The sequence below is a fragment of the Pantherophis guttatus genome, chromosome 3 (assembly GCF_059756535.1).
Source record: "Pantherophis guttatus breed Tessera chromosome 3, ASM5975653v1, whole genome shotgun sequence".
Lineage (NCBI taxonomy): Eukaryota > Metazoa > Chordata > Lepidosauria > Squamata > Colubridae > Pantherophis > Pantherophis guttatus.
The window spans coordinates 61,061,551-61,081,117 of NC_142065.1; the positions used below are offsets into that span (position 1 = coordinate 61,061,551).

The 19,567-nt window shown below is 38.9% G+C and overlaps 1 protein-coding gene across 2 annotated transcripts in view; it reads left to right on the forward strand.

Moving 5' to 3' along the window:
* Nucleotides 1–19,288, forward strand: part of SLC5A9 (solute carrier family 5 member 9) — a 36,423-nt gene extending 17,135 nt beyond the window's left edge. For both annotated transcript variants that reach the window (XM_034415038.2, XM_034415039.3), the window contains exons 5-15: nucleotides 880–1,044; nucleotides 1,854–1,959; nucleotides 2,556–2,636; nucleotides 3,813–4,018; nucleotides 5,540–5,675; nucleotides 6,795–6,902; nucleotides 7,010–7,160; nucleotides 7,800–7,968; nucleotides 9,603–9,818; nucleotides 13,704–13,860; nucleotides 18,688–19,288. In XM_034415038.2, coding sequence (XP_034270929.1) covers nucleotides 880–1,044; nucleotides 1,854–1,959; nucleotides 2,556–2,636; nucleotides 3,813–4,018; nucleotides 5,540–5,675; nucleotides 6,795–6,902; nucleotides 7,010–7,160; nucleotides 7,800–7,968; nucleotides 9,603–9,818; nucleotides 13,704–13,860; nucleotides 18,688–18,896 — 1,704 coding nt within the window. In that variant the 3' untranslated portion in view covers nucleotides 18,897–19,288. The remainder of the gene's footprint in view (nucleotides 1–879; nucleotides 1,045–1,853; nucleotides 1,960–2,555; nucleotides 2,637–3,812; nucleotides 4,019–5,539; nucleotides 5,676–6,794; nucleotides 6,903–7,009; nucleotides 7,161–7,799; nucleotides 7,969–9,602; nucleotides 9,819–13,703; nucleotides 13,861–18,687) is intronic.
* Nucleotides 19,289–19,567: the final 279 nt, after the last annotated feature.

Genomic DNA, 19,567 nt, shown 5'->3' on the forward strand with positions numbered 1-19,567 from the left:
TTGAAGGCCAAGATTGTTCCATGCTTTGAGTAACATTGCTTGCAGTTACAATACTTCACTCATAGCACAGTCCTGAGGGATATCTGAACTTCTCAGCTGCCAAAAAAACTGGAGCTCAGCTGTCTCTAAGATGAATTATTTCTCTTGGTGCTAAAGGTCACCCAATAATACATTTCCTCATGCAATAAAGGGCACACTTACTAGAACAGCAAAGAAGCAAGGCTGGAGTCCAGTAACTTATATGGTAATGAATGAAAAAAGGGATCTCCAAAACCCAACAAAGTTGTGAGCTTAGCGATAAAATGGAAGACATTGTCATCTTCTGGGGTATTTTTCAACTTCCACAATCTGGCTTCCTGTCCTGGGATTTTCTGAGGTTCTTCTATTTAAGAATTAACTAGGTCTGATTCTCAAAGACCAGCAAAGTTTTCTAGGCATTGTTACCTGCTTGTGTGGTGCTAAAACTAATAGTATAAGCTGACAAGTCCAACGTTAAAGCCTCATCACTTTATCTATATTTTGAAAACCTGACAGAAATGAAAGTTCAGAAGAAGTTGTACCTAAAAATCAACAGAAAAAAGGAGGAAGAAGGATTTAATGCAAGTGAAAATGTGATTTTAAAAGTGTGAGCAAGATCATTCATTTTGATTTTAGATTTCCTGAGGCCCTGTACATCCACTTAATTAAGATCTTTTGACCTACCTTCAGTGTTTTTTATGTCCTAGAAGATGTGCTATTCATTCAAGGAAGCATTTCTCTCATCTATCTACTGTCATTTATATTATTTGTTTTCACAATTTTTCTCTTGCCATTTTCTAGCAATAAATAATTATATACTCTGTGTGCATATGCTGTATCTTTCTTTTTTGTTCCTGATAGGCCACCTGGGCACTGTTAGTCCTTGGTTGGATCTTTGTACCAGTTTACATCTCTTCTGGAGTCATTACCATGCCAGAATATATGAAGAAAAGATTTGGAGGACAAAGGATTCAAATCTACTTATCTGTACTCTCCCTTATTTTGTATATATTCACCAAAATATCGGTATGTATCCAAGAGAAAAATCATAGTCTTGGGATATATGGTTTACTTAGTACTCAAGAATGTTTGCTTGGATAAGCCATCCCACTATCCTCAATTACAATAATTGTTCTAATAGAGCATGTCCATGTTGCCACTGCTTCCAAATCCCTTAAAGGGAATTTAAAGATGATTTGCTGCCTCACATAGTTTAAAGATCTAGCCAATAAAATAAAATAAATTGGATAAAAAAAGTAAAGTAAATAAAGTAGATTTAATGAAAAGAAGGACGGGGGTGACATGACAGCAGTGTTCCAATATCTAAGGGGCTGCCACAAGGAAGAAGAGGCCAACCTATTCTTCAAAGCATCTGAAGGCAGGACAAGAAGCAATGGATGGAAACTAATTAACCTAGAAGTAAGGAGAAATTTCCTGACAGTCAGAACAATCAGTCAGTGGAATGACTTGCTTCTGGAAGTTATGGGTTGTCCAACACTGAAGTTTTTTAAGAAGAGATTGAACAGCCATTTGTCAGAAATGATATATGGTTTCCTGCCTGAGCAGGGGGTTGGACTAGAAGACCTCCAAGGTCCCTTCCAACTCTGTTATTCTGTTATTTGTATCAGCGATGAGTCATTTGTATCCGCGATAGATGCCATCCATATACCAGTATCAAAGGTGACACTTTTTCTAGTTTTGGCACCTGCTTTACTTGCAAGAGTCAAGCTATAATAACTGAGCACAATTAACATCTCTTTCCTCATCTCTCTCTCTTTCTTTCTCTCCCTCCCTCCCTCCCTCTCTTTTGCTCTCTCTCCCCCCATTTATTTCAGACAGATATTTTTTCTGGTGCACTTTTTATTCAAATGTCCCTTGGTTGGAATCTCTATCTCTCTACGGTGATCTTGCTAATAGTGACAGCTATCTACACCATAGCAGGTAACTATGCTGTGTGTAGCAGTATAACAGTGCATGAACAACTGATCCTGGTCAGCAATAATTTATATTTATGAAATAGCCCACGTGTTACATTGGATGAGAGCACTCTGTAAAAAGAAAAGATATAAGTAGTGGTCCCAACTCATAGCTGGCTTCTGAAATAGCCATCAAAGAACTTCAGAACAATGCACCATTTTTCTCCTTTTTTCTACCATGAAAATCACCATGAAAGACTATCAATATCCCAGAATCCAGGAGCATCCATGGGCTGGGACAGGAATCAAAATGTCACGTTTGTGTCTACGGGATCCGAAAGGAAGAGGGTTACAATTGGTAGTCATGGTTGACATCTTGACATTTTTTCACCCTCCACCATGGACGTCCTAGCCTGAATAAGAATAAATAAGAATGGGCTAATGGAACTGAATTGATATTAGCTTCCTAGCTTTCTTCATATCAAAGTAAATTAAAATGAATGCACATAGTTGTTTACAACGTACATAGCATATAGCGACTGTAAATATGCTACTTGGATCATCAATATTTAGAAGCATTTGTGGCTGAATCAGTCCCATGTTTCTTTTTTTATATTGCAGGTGGTTTGACTGCAGTTATATACACAGATGCTCTACAAACTGTAATTATGGTACTTGGTGCTTTGGTTCTTATGTTCATAAGTAAGAAGAAGGAATTGTGTTGCTTACTTTCTTATTCTCATTTCTAAAATAGTATAGATTTCTTGAGTTTTGCTTTTGAAAAGGTCATCATAGGATAGCAGTATGTGGTGCAAAAATCTTATGGTTGGAATATCTATGGAGATTCTCAATCATCCAGGTCATGATTGTCCCAAATTTTTCAAAAGGCATCTAGACTTGAATACATTTTACTTCTCATCCAAGAAGCTTCTTCGGTTCTAGCTGAATAGTGGGAAATAGAAGAAGTCATCTGGTCATTAATACTCTGAAGATCGGCCTGTCGTTAACTGTCTGTGAGTCATTGAGGCCAGTTGGGGGTTTATCTGTACCCTCAGTCACCTGAATCAAAGTGGTTGGAATAAAATCATTTTTTTAATATGTGTGAGAGAGATCCAGACTAAAACATAGTTGTTCTTTCGGCCTGATTTATCTCATTTTTACACAATGACCTAAATGAGTATAAAATTCTGTGTTATCCAAGTACTGATCAAACAAATGTGGCACTATAATGCTTCAAAATTTGGAACAATGTCACTATGAAATATTTATTCATCAGATCAGAAGGTCTGGTCAGGAAAGAAATTATGCTCATGGCTCAGACTGGCAGACAATCATCAGCACTGTAGTAATTACATACCCAACAATCCAGAAATTCTAATACAGTAATTTTAAGTATATTAAATATAATTTAAATAATATTAATTTAATATAATTTTCTTGATATTGTTATTAAATAATGTGTAAGCTTAAACATGTGGCTTGTTGTGTGTTACATATCATGTTGCACTATTTATAATTTGTGTTTCTGTTTTAAACATATTTTTCAACGAGCATGTGTCAGCACCCAAAATGCCTCCCATTTAGAATGGCAGATAAAATTCAAGTTAAATGGTTGAAGATTAAAGATAAATGGTTACACCCCACTTCCATCACCTCATGCACGTGTGGTATTTCTTAAAGAAAAACTAATCACAAAAGGCCATTCTGTGCAACAAATTTAGCTTCTATGTTGGCTCTGAGAGAGTAAATTACACGGGGAGATAAAACAGAAATGAATGAATGAATGAATGAATGAATGGATGGATGGATGGATGGATGGATGGATGGATGAATGAATGAATGAATATTTTTAAAAATAGGTTTTTCTTTCCTTTTCAGGTTTTGAAAAGGTTGGGTGGTATGAAGGACTGCAAGAGAAGTACAGTCAGGCAATACCTAACATCACTGTCCCAAACACAACTTGCCATCTGCCACGGCAAGACGCGTTCCATATGATGAGAGACCCCATCACTGGGGATATTCCATGGCCTGGGCTTCTATTTGGCCTCTCGGTTCTTGCTCTCTGGTGCTGGTGCACTGATCAGGTAAAATAAATCTCTTTCTCCCCTTCCCTTGAACTTTTAGATTGATGATTCACTTCCACGGAAGGATGTTAACAATGCTTCCTACTGAATAATACATATGGAAAACATTACAATGGAATCAAAAAGCCATTTAATTTCTGAGTAAAGATGCATGAGAAGGATGTGAGAGCTTTCCTTCCTTACGCTTACAGCACCCGGAATAATTTGTATCGCTCAGCTTTTAGGAAAAAAGAAAGATAAAGCCTTCTGTTGCTGGGCAGGAAGAGAGAGAAAAACAATGAAATACAAAATATAATTTCTGACCATTGGGACTATCACAGTTAAAGAAGCAAACAGTATGTTTGACTGTTCATAGCCACAGTCAAACATACATTACAGTGAAACCTTGATTTAATGGACCTTAGTGCAGTGCACTTCAGGTTCAAATTTCTATTGTATTGATGTTGCCAGATACCATTTGTGTAATGATATTATTACTTAAATGATGTAAAAGAAACAAACAATGTCAATTCCACCTTGCCTACTTCAGCTAGCAGGAAGGTCACGTATATTGGTTCGGAGTATTAAAATTCACACTTGGAACAAATTCATTTATATTCAGTTAAATACTACATTAAAATGTGTATACAGGTAGTCCTTGACTTACAACAATTCGTTTAGTGACCATTCGAAGCTACAACAACGCTGGAAGAAAGGGACTTATATTTTTTGCACTTATGACCCTTGCAATATCCCCATGGCCACCTAATTCAAATTCAGACACACTTGGCAATTGACTCATATTTACAACATTTGCAGTGTCTCGGGGTTTGTGATCGCCTTTTGCAGCCTCTGACAAGCAAACTCAGTAGCAAAGCCAGATTCACTTAACAGCTGTGTTACTAACCTAACAACCACAGCAGTGGTGGGTTTCAAAATTTTTTACTGTGGGTGTAGCTTGGTGGGTGTGGCATGGCTTGGTGGGTGTGACAGGGGAAGGATACTGAAAAACCTCCATTCCCACCCCACTCCAGGGAAAGGTTACTGCAAAATCCCCATTTCCTCACGATCAGCTAAGACTTGGGAGGCAGAGAATAGATTGGGGCAGAGGTGGTATTTTCCGGTTCTCCGAACTACTCAAAATTTCCGCTACTGGTTCTCCAGAACTGGTCAGAACCTGCTGAAACCCACCTCTAAATCGCAGTGATTTACTTGCCAACTGTGGCAAGAAAGGTCGTAAATCTCACTTAACCAATGTCTCACTTAGCAACAGAAATTTTGGGCTCCGTTGTGCTTGTAAGTATTTTAACTGAATTGATGATGCATTTTTAAATATTTTTAGGTTCTACAAATTTATTAGACAAGATACCTTCTCTTAATGTTAGATGTTGCCTTTCACAATCACTGGGCACTCTATAAAAATTTCTAAATTTTGGCAATTGGAAGGTTTTTTCATCAATTAAAGTAAAACAACAGCTCTGTTCATTTCGGTTGGCCAAAGAAATGCGAAAGAAACCATTACAACCAAGTTTCTTCTTGCAGGTCATTGTGCAAAGGTCACTCTCAGCCAAGAACCTCTCTCATGCCAAAGGTGGATCAGTATTGGGTGGATATTTGAAAATCCTCCCTATGTTTTTTATTGTCATGCCAGGAATGATTAGCAGAGCTCTTTTTCCAGGTAAGCTGCTTCCAAGGGTGGGAAAGCCATGTGTGCTTTCAGACATCATTTTTCATTAACTGAGCAGCAGTCAATGATCTAGAGAATTGGATGCCCACATGGTAGAGCAAACATTACTAGGGGTTTAGTCATGGGAATATCAAATTTAGCTGAAAGCGTAAGAAAAGGCCCTCCTGGGAGCAACCAGAAATGTTTTGTTGGACGCTCACATACTTCCACATCCAGTCTCCAGAGCGCCCCCTAAAATTGCACTGTAAATATTTGGCAATAAAAGACTATTTTCAACCGTGCATTTTTTATTTCTTCCTGGAAGGTTTAATGTACCTGTTCAATATAATTTTTTTACAAAGTCTCCACAATTGACATTTTCCAAATATTTTTGTCCTGCTTTCTCCTATGCTCTCAGCCAGGGAAGGCGAAAAACTAATGAACAAATGTTTTTTCTGGTTAGAAGCCTTTCAGACCAGTGGTGAGATTCAATTTTTTTTACTACCGGTTCTGTGGGCGTGGCTTGGTGGGCATGGCAGGGGAAGGATACTGTAAAATCTCCATTTCCACCCCACTCCAGGGGAAGGATACTGCAAAATCCCCATTTCTACCCCACTCCAGGGGAAGGATACTGCAAAATCCCCATTTCCTCCCAATCAGCTGGAATTTGGGAGGCAGAGAATAGATGGGGGCGGGTCCAGTCAGAGGTGGTATTTACCGGTTCTTTCAACTACTCAAAATTTCCGCTACGAGTTCTCCAGAACTGGTCAGAACCTGCTGAATATCACCTCTGTTTCAGACCAATATTACAAGCATGCCCCATAAGTATCTTATAAACTGCTATCTGTATTTCCCTTTAGGCCAGGGGTGGGGAACTATGGTCCTTTTATGATCAGTGGACTTCAACTCCCAGGAATCCTGGCTCAGGAATTCTGGGAGTTGAAGTCCACAAATCATAAAGGGGCCATAGTTCCCCACCTCTGTTGTAGGCAGAAATAGGAAAAGCTCATAACATTTGAGCTAAGAAATATGGAGTGAATGGCCTGAACACTGAATGTATGAAAGACCTTTGTCCTTGGGGCTCTTGTTCTCCATGAACTGAATTACAATGCTTTTGTTTCCTTGCTACAGATGAAGTGGGCTGTGTAGATCCAGTAATCTGTGAAAAAGTATGTGGCGCTAAAGTGGGATGTTCCAACATTGCCTACCCTAAGCTGGTAATGGAACTCATGCCTGTTGGTGAGATAAGCTTCATTTATTCTGAGAAGGAGAAGAGATTCTGAATCAGCTAGATTAGGGCTCCTTTGCAGATGGAAGCTAACTCAAGTTTCTTTTTGGTTCCTTAGGACTCCGTGGTCTCATGATTGCTGTGATCATGGCTGCCTTGATGAGCTCTCTTACCTCCATTTTCAATAGCAGCAGTACTCTCTTTGCCATAGATATCTGGCAGCGTCTTCGTAAGAAAGCTACAGAGCAGGAACTTATGATTGTTGGAAGGTAATTTTTGTCTTACTAGAGTTTTGTGCACTTACCTGAACGGTTAGGGCTCTGGGAGTTGAAATACAAAAACTTTTAGAGGGTAGCATATTTGACAAGGTTAATTTGATGTGTTCAGCTCCACATTATATACGTCAACATCTGGTTCGCTGCTTCTGTGGCAGCTTCAGGCATTCAGGCATTCTTCACAGAGACTTCTGATAAAATCTTGTTGGAGACCAAATAATTCTACAGCGATGACAAGATTGCAACCCTTTCTCATAGAACCAAGTATAAATCCTAGCAAGGGCTTTGTGTGCAATTTTAAATAAAAGCTGAAGCAGCACAAATAGAGCCTCTGATCCCAAAGCAGATAACCATATCAACCACTGGCCTCCAGAACTGATGACCCCCCAATCTCCATTCACAGTTCTGCATTCTGGGAAATTAGTTATCTGCTTTTAAACATTTAAGGGATAGCCCTGCAAGATTGAAAATGACATCTGTATGTAAATTTTCATAATTGCCGCAGATGCCTTATATTTATGGGGTGTGAAATAACCACTTTGGACAGTAGCTTTTTTTTCCAAGAGGTTCAGTGAAAAAAGTTAGATCGTTCAAGTTGTGCAAAAGTAACTGTACTTTCTCTTGTTATCTCAGGGTGTTTGTTCTGATTCTCGTTGCCATTAGCATCCTTTGGATCCCCATCATCCAGACAGCCAATAGCGGTCAGCTCTTCGACTATATTCAGTCAATAACCAGTTACCTAGCGCCACCCATCACTGCTCTGTTTATCCTAGCAATCTTCTGCAGGAGAATCAATGAGCCAGTAAGTACAGAATCAATGAGAAGGTTTATATGAATAATAGTATCTTCCCAATGTCATCATTTCATAGTTTTTTTAAGGGCAGACAAGACCATTCATTACAATTATATTGACTGTTGAAAGCAACATCTTTGGAATTTAGTCCCATTAGAGCACAGTTTCACTTTAAAAAGATTCTTAAGACTTTGATTACTGGTTTAACAGAAAATAGTGACAGGTTCAGGAAAGAATGGAAAGGGGGAGGAGAAAGAAATATTATAAAGAATTGCATTCTATTATTTTCCCCCAAAGTTTAGAAAGTAATTCTTATTCTGAGACAGAATTTCCCTACTTTTAATCTTCCAGCCATCAAATCTCCTTTGATTTGAGACTTTAAGAGAGCACAGCCTTATATAATTATGTGGGAGATCTATCCACAGGAATCAAGTGCTATTTCACTAGTCTTTTTTCAATAAACTTAATAAATAGCTTTTCTTCTTAGAATGTTATATCCTTATATCAGCAAGTCAGACTAAGTTCCATAATTCCCCACAAGTCAATTTCTGCTTAACTTGCTGTGAGAGTCAATAATCACAATGCAGTTATTCCATGATGCAACCCCTCCCTCACAAATAACACGCCGTTTCTTTTTTAAGAGCAATAGTTATGCACATCCAAAACCCATGGTGTGCAACAAAAGTTCAGTAAGTTGGGGGAAAAAATCATGTCAAATATTGACTACACAAAATAAAACCTGACTAATGGAGAGTCGTTGGGGAAAAAGTAAACCATTGTCTTATTTTTGGCAAAGAAGATAAATTACAAAAAAGAACAAAAACAAAAACAAAGTGAACCAGTGTTAAGTACCTTCTTTTAGCCTACTGTTAGAAGTATAAGTTAATTTTCTGGTTGTTTGACCAGGCTTCCAACCAAACCTGTTGTTGTATAATTTTTAATCTTCTTTTAATTTATCATAGTCTCTCATACGGATCTGGGATGAAAAACTCCTAATACATTAGATGGCAGCAAATGGATATAGAAAACTTTAATATCTTGCTGCCATCCAGATTTTGCAACCCAGATTTGGTACGTCTCTCAATAACTTATGAGTAAAAGAAACTGCTAAATAAATGGCTTAGAAATAGAGATTTAATAGAAGCCAGTCTACATTTACGGCTATTACATCTGGGCTAAAACATCTGGATTCTTACTAGATGACAGTAAAGAGATACATTTGTAGTAGAGAATCCTGCACTCCTGATCTGGGAGCTCTATTAGATTTATATATCACCGTTTGGTTTTGAGACAACACTGGTTCTCTTAAATATCTCTCTGTTACAATTTTAACATTGTAAATTTTCTTTAATTCTAAATAAAAGTACTTTAAATCAAATTTACCCCAAAATAAGTATGTAAAGAAACCCCTTTCACTGTAAACTCAGCAATGAAGTCTGTAAATTACCAAGTTACCAAGATTTATGCAGTGGCGGGATTCAAGTAATTTAACAACTGGTTCTCTGCCCTAATTATTTCTTCCAACAACCAGTTTGCCAAACTGCTCAGAAAGTTAACAACTGGTTCTCCCGAAGTGGTGCGAACTAGCTGAATCCCACCACTGGATTTATGTCAATAACATTATCTTTTCATATTTTTTCTAGGGAGCTTTCTGGGGCCTAATGTTTGGACTAGTGGTGGGATTTATTCGGATGGTTATGGAATTTATCTACACAGCACCCTCATGTGGTGAGGAGGATCAAAGACCATCTGTATTGAAAGATGTTCATTATTTGTACTTTGCTATTATTCTGTTTGGGCTCACAGTTGCTGTTATAGTTTTTGTGAGCCTCTGCACACCACCAATTCCAGAAGAAAATGTAAGTGATACTTTAGCATGAAATCTATTGTTTCAAATCTATTTTTAGCCTCTGCTTGCTTTATTATCTTAAGAGCATTGTGTTTTGGATAGTAATATTTTGGTAAACTCTTGCTCTACAAAGTTCTTGAATATATAAATTTAAATGGTAATAGAGAACAGCCTAGTTTCCATGTTGTGAAGCAACTAATGCACAATGCACATGCTCTCAAGAAGAGAGATAGATAGTGGATAAGAAATTATATTACAACAGGCAGCTGAAGAGGAAATGTAATGGCGCTAATTGAACCCTCTTTCATATTTCAGTAGAGACAGCATCAATCTTGTGAGCTAAAAAAATTAATATTGTTGGAGCTCTGGCATTTAGAAAGAGCATTTCATCCCAAACCAATCTCAATTACATTGTACAATCAAAGTTTAGTAACAAAGAATTTTATTTCTTTCGCTACTTTAAAACAGACACAAAAAGTCTTATGCCAGCAAGTACCTAAACATTTCATTTAAATATCACTGGTTTTATAGAGTGAGTTTGTGATTCATTAGATGTTTGTCTCCAATATAGGAAACTTCCATAGCCTACTATAAGTGATTAGAAAATCTATTATGATAACTGTAGACTTAGTAGGACATTCAGATTATGCCACACTTTCTCAAACTGAGTCAGAAGACCTACCCTATTCGACTGAATTGGAACCAGTGGTTTTATAAATACATAAATACGTATTTTCAGGAGGATATTTGACTGTGTTTGCAGTTTTTAACTCATAATTTGTAACTTTCACCAAGAGGACATTTTTTCTTGACTAGAAACTAGTACACTTGGGTTTTAGCCATGATTTAAGCATGATCAGTTGGGTGACTTTATGTCAGTCACTCTTTCTCAATCCTAGGAAGGAGGTAATGGCAAGCCACTTTTGAAAAATGTTACCAATGTTACTTATCCACGGAATCAAGAGTGGTTTAAAGATTCAAGGATTCTTTAAGTGATTCAAGAGTGATTTAAAGCCACACAAAAAGGAAAACATAGCTAGCTGTGTTTCATAGAAGGACTTCCAACCTCTACAGTGGGGGTGTCAAACTTGATTTCATTGAGGACCACATCAGGGTTGTGTTTAACCTTGAAGGGCCGGGGGAGCGTGGCCAGCTTGACATCACTCGTGTTGGGGTGCCTGTGGTGGCCTGAGTGCTCTGCCAATGAAAACAGGCTCCCAAGCTCTGTTTTCAGCTGTGATGGCTACCTGCAACCATCTGCCAACAAAAACAACATTTGGGAGGGCTGCCGCTGTTTACAGGGCAACACCGTGGGCAAAATCTAAACAACCCATGGGCTGGATCTGTCCCCCAGGCTTTGAGAGGCAGAGCCATTATGAGCATTATCTTGGATAGCATCTTGCCTTGACTGGATAATAAAGTTTCAAACATTTGTTCTTGTTTGGCTCCTTCTATATCAGGGGTGTCAAACTGGCGGCCCACAGGCCAGATGCATCCCATGCAGGCCACACCCACACCAGTTCCACAAATGGGAAAAACTTCACGAAATATCATGTGACGGCAACATTGACGTGGCGAGTTTGACACCTGTGTTCTATATCCTCCGTCTTCACTTTATTCTAGTCCTATTGCTCCCCACCCAAAAAAACCTTCCTGAAAACATTCTTTCGGAAAGATGTGAATCATCAAATCAAAACAATTTTACACGATGTGACAAGAAAGATGAGTCTTGCCATCTTGCTTGAAAATAATGTAAAAGTAAGGTTCTAAATTTAGGCAAGAAAAACCAAACTCACAGATATAGTATAGGTGGTACTTGGCTCCATAGTAGTAACTATTAGTGTGCTGGAGCTGGCAAAAAAGCCAACACAGTTCTAGGCTGCATTAACAGAGGGATAGAATCAAGATCATGTGTAGGCTTAATATCACTTTATAATGCCTTGATAAGATTACACTTGGAATACTGCATCCTGTTTTGGTCACCATGATGTAAAAAGGATGTTGAGACTCTAGAACAGGAGTGTCAAACTCGATTTCATTGAGGGCCGCATCAGGGTTGTGTTGGGGTGTGTGTGGCCAGGGTGGGCATGGCCAGCTCGATGTCACTCATGTCGGGGGGGTGCCTGTGGTGGCCTACCTGTGATGTCTGTGGTGGCTCTGCCAGTGAAAATGGGCTCCTGAGCTCCATTTTTGGCTGCGACGGCCTCCTGCAACCCTCTGCCAGTGAAAACGGAGCTCGGAGAGCTGCACATGGTCCTCCCGAGCTCCATTTTTGCTGGCAGAGACACCACGGGCTGCTCCTTTGCTGTTTCCAGGGCAGCCCCATGGGTCAGATCTAAGCACCCCACAGGCCAGATCCAGCCCCCGGGCCTTGAGTTTGACACTCCTGCTCTAGAAAGAGTGCAGAGAGGAACAAACATAGATGATTAGGTGACTGGAGGCTAAAACATATGAAGAACTCTTGCAAGAACTGGGTATGTCTAGTTTAATGAAAAGGACTAGGGATGACATGATAGCAGTGTTCCAATATCTCAGGGGCTGCCACAAAGAAGTGGGAGTCAAGCTATTCTCCAAAGCATCTGAGAGTAGGACAAGAAGAAATGGATGGAAACTAATTAAAGAGAGAAGCAATCTAGAACTAAGAAAAAATTTGATGACAGTTAGAACAATTAAACAGTGGAAGGGTTTGCCTCCAGAAGTTATAAAAGCTCCAACACTGGAAGTTTTTAAGAAGAGATTGGATAACCATTTGTCTGAAACAGGGGCGGGTTTCAAAACCCATCACTACCGGTTCGCTCGTGGGCGCTTGTGCACTCGTATGCACGTGCAACACTTTTGGACATGCGCAGAAGCGTCCAGGTGGGTGGGCGGAGCCTCCCACCGCCGCTACAGGTTCGCCGGGGCGAACCGGTAGCAACCCACCACTGGTCTGAAATGGTATAGGGTTTCCTGCTTGAGCAGGGGTTTGGATTAGAAGACCTCCAAGGTCCCTTCCAACTCTGTCTATTCTATTCTATTCTATTCTATTCTATTCTATTCTATTCTATTCTATTCTATTCTATTCTATTCTATTCTATTCTATTCTATTCTAAATAAAGCAATAAATCTTTGGAAGATTATACAGCTTTTTGTGACAACTGGAAACCGTCTTCTACATTTTATGCCTGAAATTCGAACTATTTAAACTACTCTTCTTTTATAAGGCACCTTTCAAGAGTTACTTTTTATGTAGAGGTCCCGCACTGTCCATATATTTTTATTGAAGCAGCTTTGGGAAGAAGCAAATCTGAACCAAAGAATAGGCAGAAGAAGGATGCCTGGTCATTCAATAAAATAAAAAGTCTACAGCAGTAATTTTAGAAACTGTAGAAATGCCAAGAAAGGAAAGGTAAAGAAATGGCTTAGCTTTAGAAACAGTTTCCAATGCACGTATCATGGTAGAGCTTTAAATAAATATACATTCCAAACAAATTACAAAGTTATATGGTGTTGAAAAGCTATACAGAATGGTATTAACTATTCTTCCATGTTATATTTCCCTCTTGCTTAGCATTTTTGGTTAAATTTAAGTCAAATTCCAGTCAGTGTGCCTGAGTTTAAACTACAGGCAATTTAGTTGGGGCCCATTTTTGCATAAGAAATGTGATATACATGGCTTTTTCTAAGAAACAAGTTTACATTGATTTGATATTGAGAGACAGGGACTTCAGTAGGATTTATAACTCAGTAGAATTATATAGGATTGTGCTTAAGCATCTACACACCCAGTTGTAATATATCCTATCCTATCCTTGCCAAATGATAGGCACATAATTAGCATTCTTCCTTGTCAAACCATCAGATTTAAACGGTTCTCTAACTTTTATTTTCTTGTTTCTAATTTGCAATTATTCAGTTTGCCAGATTAACATGGTGGACTAGATACAGTGAAATACCTGAAAAAGACATGGAGAGTTGCACCCATCAAAATATAGAACATACTTCCCAAAAAGAGAAGGATTCAGTGATTTCGTCATTGGAGAACATAGATTTAACAGACAAAGAACCTGACGGTATGTAACATTTCCTTCCTTCCTTCCTTCCTTCCTTCCTTCCTTCCTTCCTTCCTTCTTTCCTTCTTTCCTTCTTTCCTTCCTTCCTCTCCCCACTCCAGTTTACAAAAATAAATAATAACACTAATCCTAACCACTTATCCCCACTAATTCAAGGGACCACATTTTGAAAAATAATCAGCCTCTATACGCCCCTTTTACAAAAAACACACACAGAGGTCTTCACAATTGTAGATCACACAGGGATTTATAGGATAGAGTTAAAAAAATTTCCAGTCAAAATCCAAACCAAATTATGGCAATTTGGGTGGGTTTTATTTTATTACTTGAGCCTTGAAATGCTTCACAAGTTTGGCTATGAGAGAAATGTCATCGGCATACCATAAATTATTGATGATTCTTCCTCTGATTTTAAAACCACATTCTTCTTCTTTCAATCCAGCTTCCTTTTTCATATATACTCAGTGTATAGACTGAATAAATAATGGGAGAGTATATAGTCTTGTTTCATTTCTTCGCCACCCTGAAGTCATTTTTAAAAAATATTATTTTTATATTACTAGACATAATTTTATTCAAATGCAGTTTTCCATTTTCTACATTGAGAATACAGTAAATGACTGATGGTATATGTATAAACACTTATAATAAAACAATAGCTTTCCTATCCCCACTCTAGTTCTTGCTGATCTAAGTTGATCAAATACAGGTAGTCCGCAATTTACGTCCACAACTTAGCCCTCAATTTATGTTGCTGAGAAATTTGTTAAATGAGTTTTGCCCCATTGTATGACTTTTCTTGCCACATTTGTTAAGTGAATCACCACAGTTGTTAAATGAATTCGGCTTCCCCCATTGACTTTGCTTGTCAGAAAGTCACAAAAGGGATCACGTGAATCTGGGACACTGCAACCATCATAAATGTGAGTCAGTTGTCAAGCATCTGAATGCAAATCACATGACCATGAAGATGCTTCAATGGTCATAAGTGTGAAAAATGGTCATAAGTCACTTTTTAACTTTGAATGGTCAATAAATGAACTGATGTAAGATAAGGACTATCTGTATCTACTCTCTACTTATAACCGGTGACTTTTCATTCATGAATTGTGCACTTAGAATTCTCTGACCCATCATTTAGTGTCTGAGAACTAAAGTTAAAATTTATGGACCCTTTAAATTCCAATTGCTTGAAGTAAGTAAATTATCAGAGGTACAGTAAAGTAAAAAAGAAGTATCTTAATTACAATCTGTGGTTCTTCATTTTGGGAGCATTCAAAAGAATTAAATTTGATAGCTACTAAGAAGTGACAAGAAGGAAACCAGACTTTGTAATCTGAAGTTCCAGTGGGCACTTTAATTCACATTTGAAAAGCTGTTGAGACTAAAGTTGTTAATTATTTGTCACCTTTGTTTGCATATAATCCATCTCATCTGTCCTCACATCTGAGGATCAACAGTTATCTTGATTATTAGGTTATTAGCACCAATTGTAAAAGAAATGTAACATCTTTTCATAAAACTGTATCATTGCATTATTACAGAAAGGCTGTATGTGGGTGTGTTTATTTTATTCTCATACATAGTTCTACAAGCTCTTGGAAGCGAGAACAAAGTTGCCAATTAAGATTTACAGTATAATACCCATAGAAGAGAGCCAGCTTCATGTACTCATTAAAAGTATTGGAGTAGAAACGAGGTGAATGTGATTTCTAGTGTTGTCTTAGGCACAAAGCCACTTGGGTGACCTTGGGCCAGTCACTCTCTCTCAGCCCTAGGAAGAAAGCAATGGCAAATCACTTCTGAAAATGTTGCCAAAAAACTTGCATGGACTTCTTCAGGCAGTTACCAAAAGTTAAGACTGACTAGAAGGCAGGAAAAAAAATGACATATGAGGCTTTTCCATGACAAATTTTATACTTAAGAGTTTGAACCACAAATCATTAGACATTCTCCCAAAATTGGGTACCATTGAGGGTTATATAGTTTTCCTTAAACAATTTTGGACAACTCATGACTTAAAGAGAGGTTGTGTTGTGGCCCGCCAGCGGCCTGCGCGGATCATGGCTGATCCCAACAACGAGGAAGCTGGTGTGGTGTCGCGCCAGCAGCCTGCGCAGCCAGCGCTCGCGTCGGACAGCGAGGAGGCTGAAGAGGATGTGATGCCAGAGGCAGAGACTCAGACAGGGCCTTCAGAACCTCCAGAGGCTCCTTCCAGTGGAGAGAGCGAAGTGGAGGAGCCTCTCCTTAATGCTCAGGCACGCAGGGCTGCCAAAAGGCAGGAGTGGCTACTCAGGAGGAGGAGGTCTACTCGAGAGTAGGGCCTGAGGATAATTGGCCACTCCTTTAGCCTATTTAAGTCACACGCAGCTAGTGCTTTCTTGCTAGAAACAACGTCTCATTACTACAGAGCATCTTGGAAAGCAAGCGACTTCTCATATCTGGTTTTCTGGGCTGGTTGCCAACCTTTGTCGGACTTTATTCTTAATAACTTTGATAAGGACCCTCTGCACGGGAAGCCTGCATTCTTGAAAGGGGTTTGTTTGGAATTAAACAGTGTTTGTGAAGCTTGGTGTGTGTCACATTCTCTGGGAATCCGAAGCTGGGGCAGAACAGGTTGCCTTGTTGTTTTTCTGGGTAACACCCTCCCTCCTTTCCTTCCTTCCTTCCTTCCTTCCTTCCTTCCTTCCTTCCTTCCTTCCTTCCTTCCTTCCTGCTTGCCTGCCTGCCTTCCTTCCTTCCTTCCTTCCTTCCTTCCTTCCTTCCTTCCTTCCCTCCATCCTTCCTTCCGTCCTTCCTTCCGTTCTTCCTTCCTTCCTTCCTGTAGGAAATGTGTGGGATAAATAAGATCTTATTTATCCCACACATTTCTGTCTTTAGCAGCTGTGTAGAAAGGAGACCTTTGATATGCACACATAAGAAGAACTTGCTTCTTCTGAATGGTTCTGGAAAGATATTGGAGCTTCTTTGTTTCTCATCTGCCCATCCCAAGAGAAATGCAGATTTTCAGCAGATGAGGCTTTCCTTGGCAGGCAGACACTGTTAAAAGGACAGGAGTCAAGAGAGACAAAGGGTGGGAGAACACACAACAGTCCTATTCCCTGGTGATTGTGCAAAGCCAGCATGCATAGAAAATTAGAGACCCTCATAATTGGTTAACACAAAGTTAATGCTCTGTAAGCAGTTGCAGCTGAGACTAATCAGAATGTAAATAGAATTAATTTGCTGGAGAGAATTTGCTGAAAGTAGACTGAATGAACAATCCAGGATTTAGCTGCACTTCTTAACGAAGTAGTTCAGAACTAGAGTTCTTCTTATATGTACCAAAAATGATAAGACTGAACTTTATGGGGGTTTTTTCTCCAAGGAAGATCAGTCAAGGCAACAAGCTCTTCATGGAAGGTTCAATCCAATGATGAACCAGACAAAAACCAGAGGGAGCCTTTTTCTATGAGCCACATTTCTCCTCCTCCTTCTTCCTTTTGCTTTGTAGGCTGCTGGAGTAGGCACAACACTGTTCTTGAGAGGTTGGGAACTTTTGGGACTGTCCCAGGGACATATGATCAGCATTAATGGCTTTCCAGCCAACTTCTGACAAGCAAAGTTAACTTTAAGCCAGATTTGTGTAGCAACCACGTGATTCACTTAGCAATTGCACTAAAATAGAATAGAATAGAATAGAATAGAATAGAATAGAATAGAATAGAATAGAATAGAATAGAATAGAATAGAATAGAATAGAATAGAATAGAATAGAATAGAATTCTTTATTGGCCAAGTGTGATTGGACACACAAAGAATTTGTCTTAGGTGTATATGCTCTCAGTCAGTGGTGGGTTCCTCCCGGTTCCGCCCTGTTGCGCCGAGCCGGTAGCGGTGACAATATGATGTCACCAAACCAGTTCTCTTTGTTCAGGAGCTGGGCCCTCCCACCCACCCACCCCTGCATTATTCTTACCTTTTATTTGGCCCCGCCCCCGATTTTTCGCTGCCTCCTGAGTCCCAGCTGATCGGCTGGAAGGAAAAAGCTTTTAAACTCTTGCTGCAGGCTTCAAAGGGCCACCCTACAGCTGATCAGTGTTAAAAGGCAGTGTGGTGGTAGACCGGTGCCTCCAAAAACAAATGGGTAGACCAGGACACTCCAAGAACAAATTGGTAGGCTGGTACAGTTGGGAAAGCAATTAAAAGCCTGGTAGACCAGTACCTCTGCTAAATCCTAAAGAATTGTCACATGACCATCAAACCACGCCCACAAAATAAGCCACACCCACAGAACCGGTAGTGAAAAAAATTTAGAATCCACCCCTGCTCTCAGTGTACATAAGGAGAATAAAATACATTCATCAAGAATGAAAAGATACAGCACTTAGTGATAGTCAAGGTTACTATTAAGCTATCAAATCATACTAGGAAACAAATAAAAACAATATAAATTGAGAGATATAAGTGACGTGGTTATAGTAATAAGTGGGAAGAGATAGCTACTAGTAAGGAAGAGAAGAATAATAGTAATACAGTCTTAGTAAATTATTTGACAGTGTTGTGGGAATTAGTTGTTAAGCAGCGTGATTGTATTCGGTGGCAAAAAGATCGTAAATGGGCCCGACTCATTTAATAACTGCTTTGCATAGCAACAGAAATGTTGGACTCAGTTATGGTCATAAGTTGTGGACTACGTATAACTTCATTGTTCATATCCATCCTTCGCTATTTTAATGCTGTTTTTCAAATATATGTTACATGCCTGTTCCAGTGTATCTATAAGCACTATATAGGGGGAAAAACCAACCTCCAATGCATGCTAATTTATTCTTTTCTCTCTTACAGAAGTGAAATATCCTGTCTGGAAAAAACTTTATTTCTGGTTCTGTGGAATTTCTGTCAATCCCAAATCCACTTTAACCAGAGAAGAGGAAGCAGCAGCTCAGAAGAAGCTCACCAACATCAAGGAAGAGCCAGTGTGGAAAGCTGTTTGTAATAGCAATGCCATTATTCTTTTAGCTATCAATATCTTTTTATGGGGTTACTTTGGATGAGCTGAGTAAGCTCCTAAAGAAACTCAAAAGATTAGGTTTAGTTTAAAAGAACAACAGAAGCGGTAGATGATAAAAATGGACATTCCTTGAAGAAACGAGTTATAAATTGTTGTTTAGACCAGTAAATGGACCATGAGTACTGGTAATGATTTGCAACCCAAGGCCTAGCTTACTTTTATTTGGTCTTTGGCCTAATTTGAAAAGATTGAAAACAAACTATTCAGACTTGAAGAAAAAGCAATCTCTCCTTTTCATGTCAGCTTGTAGTTTTAGCTTTTAGTTTTCAAACTCCGTATTTCTGTCGGTGAAGTAAGAAGCAGACTTGACGTACCTCAAAGGATTTTTGTAAAACAAGATAAACTTCAAATAAATACCAAAGGTTTTCTTATAGAGATTTCTTGTCATTGTATAATACTTTGTTCTAAACCCTGAATAAGCCTCTCCTTTAAGAAATAAAGGGTAGTATAAAGGTAATATTTACATGAATTATCTTGGAGCCACAAAAGCTCACATGAAAAATTCTCAAAAAGAACTACAGTAATGCAGTTGAAAGACTGCGTAGTGACATAATATTTTCCAGTCTAGAATTCACTGCAGCAGATATGATGAAATTGTCCATGATAGCATTTCCTGCAATAACATTGCTGTTATTTAAACCTATTGTTCGTGCT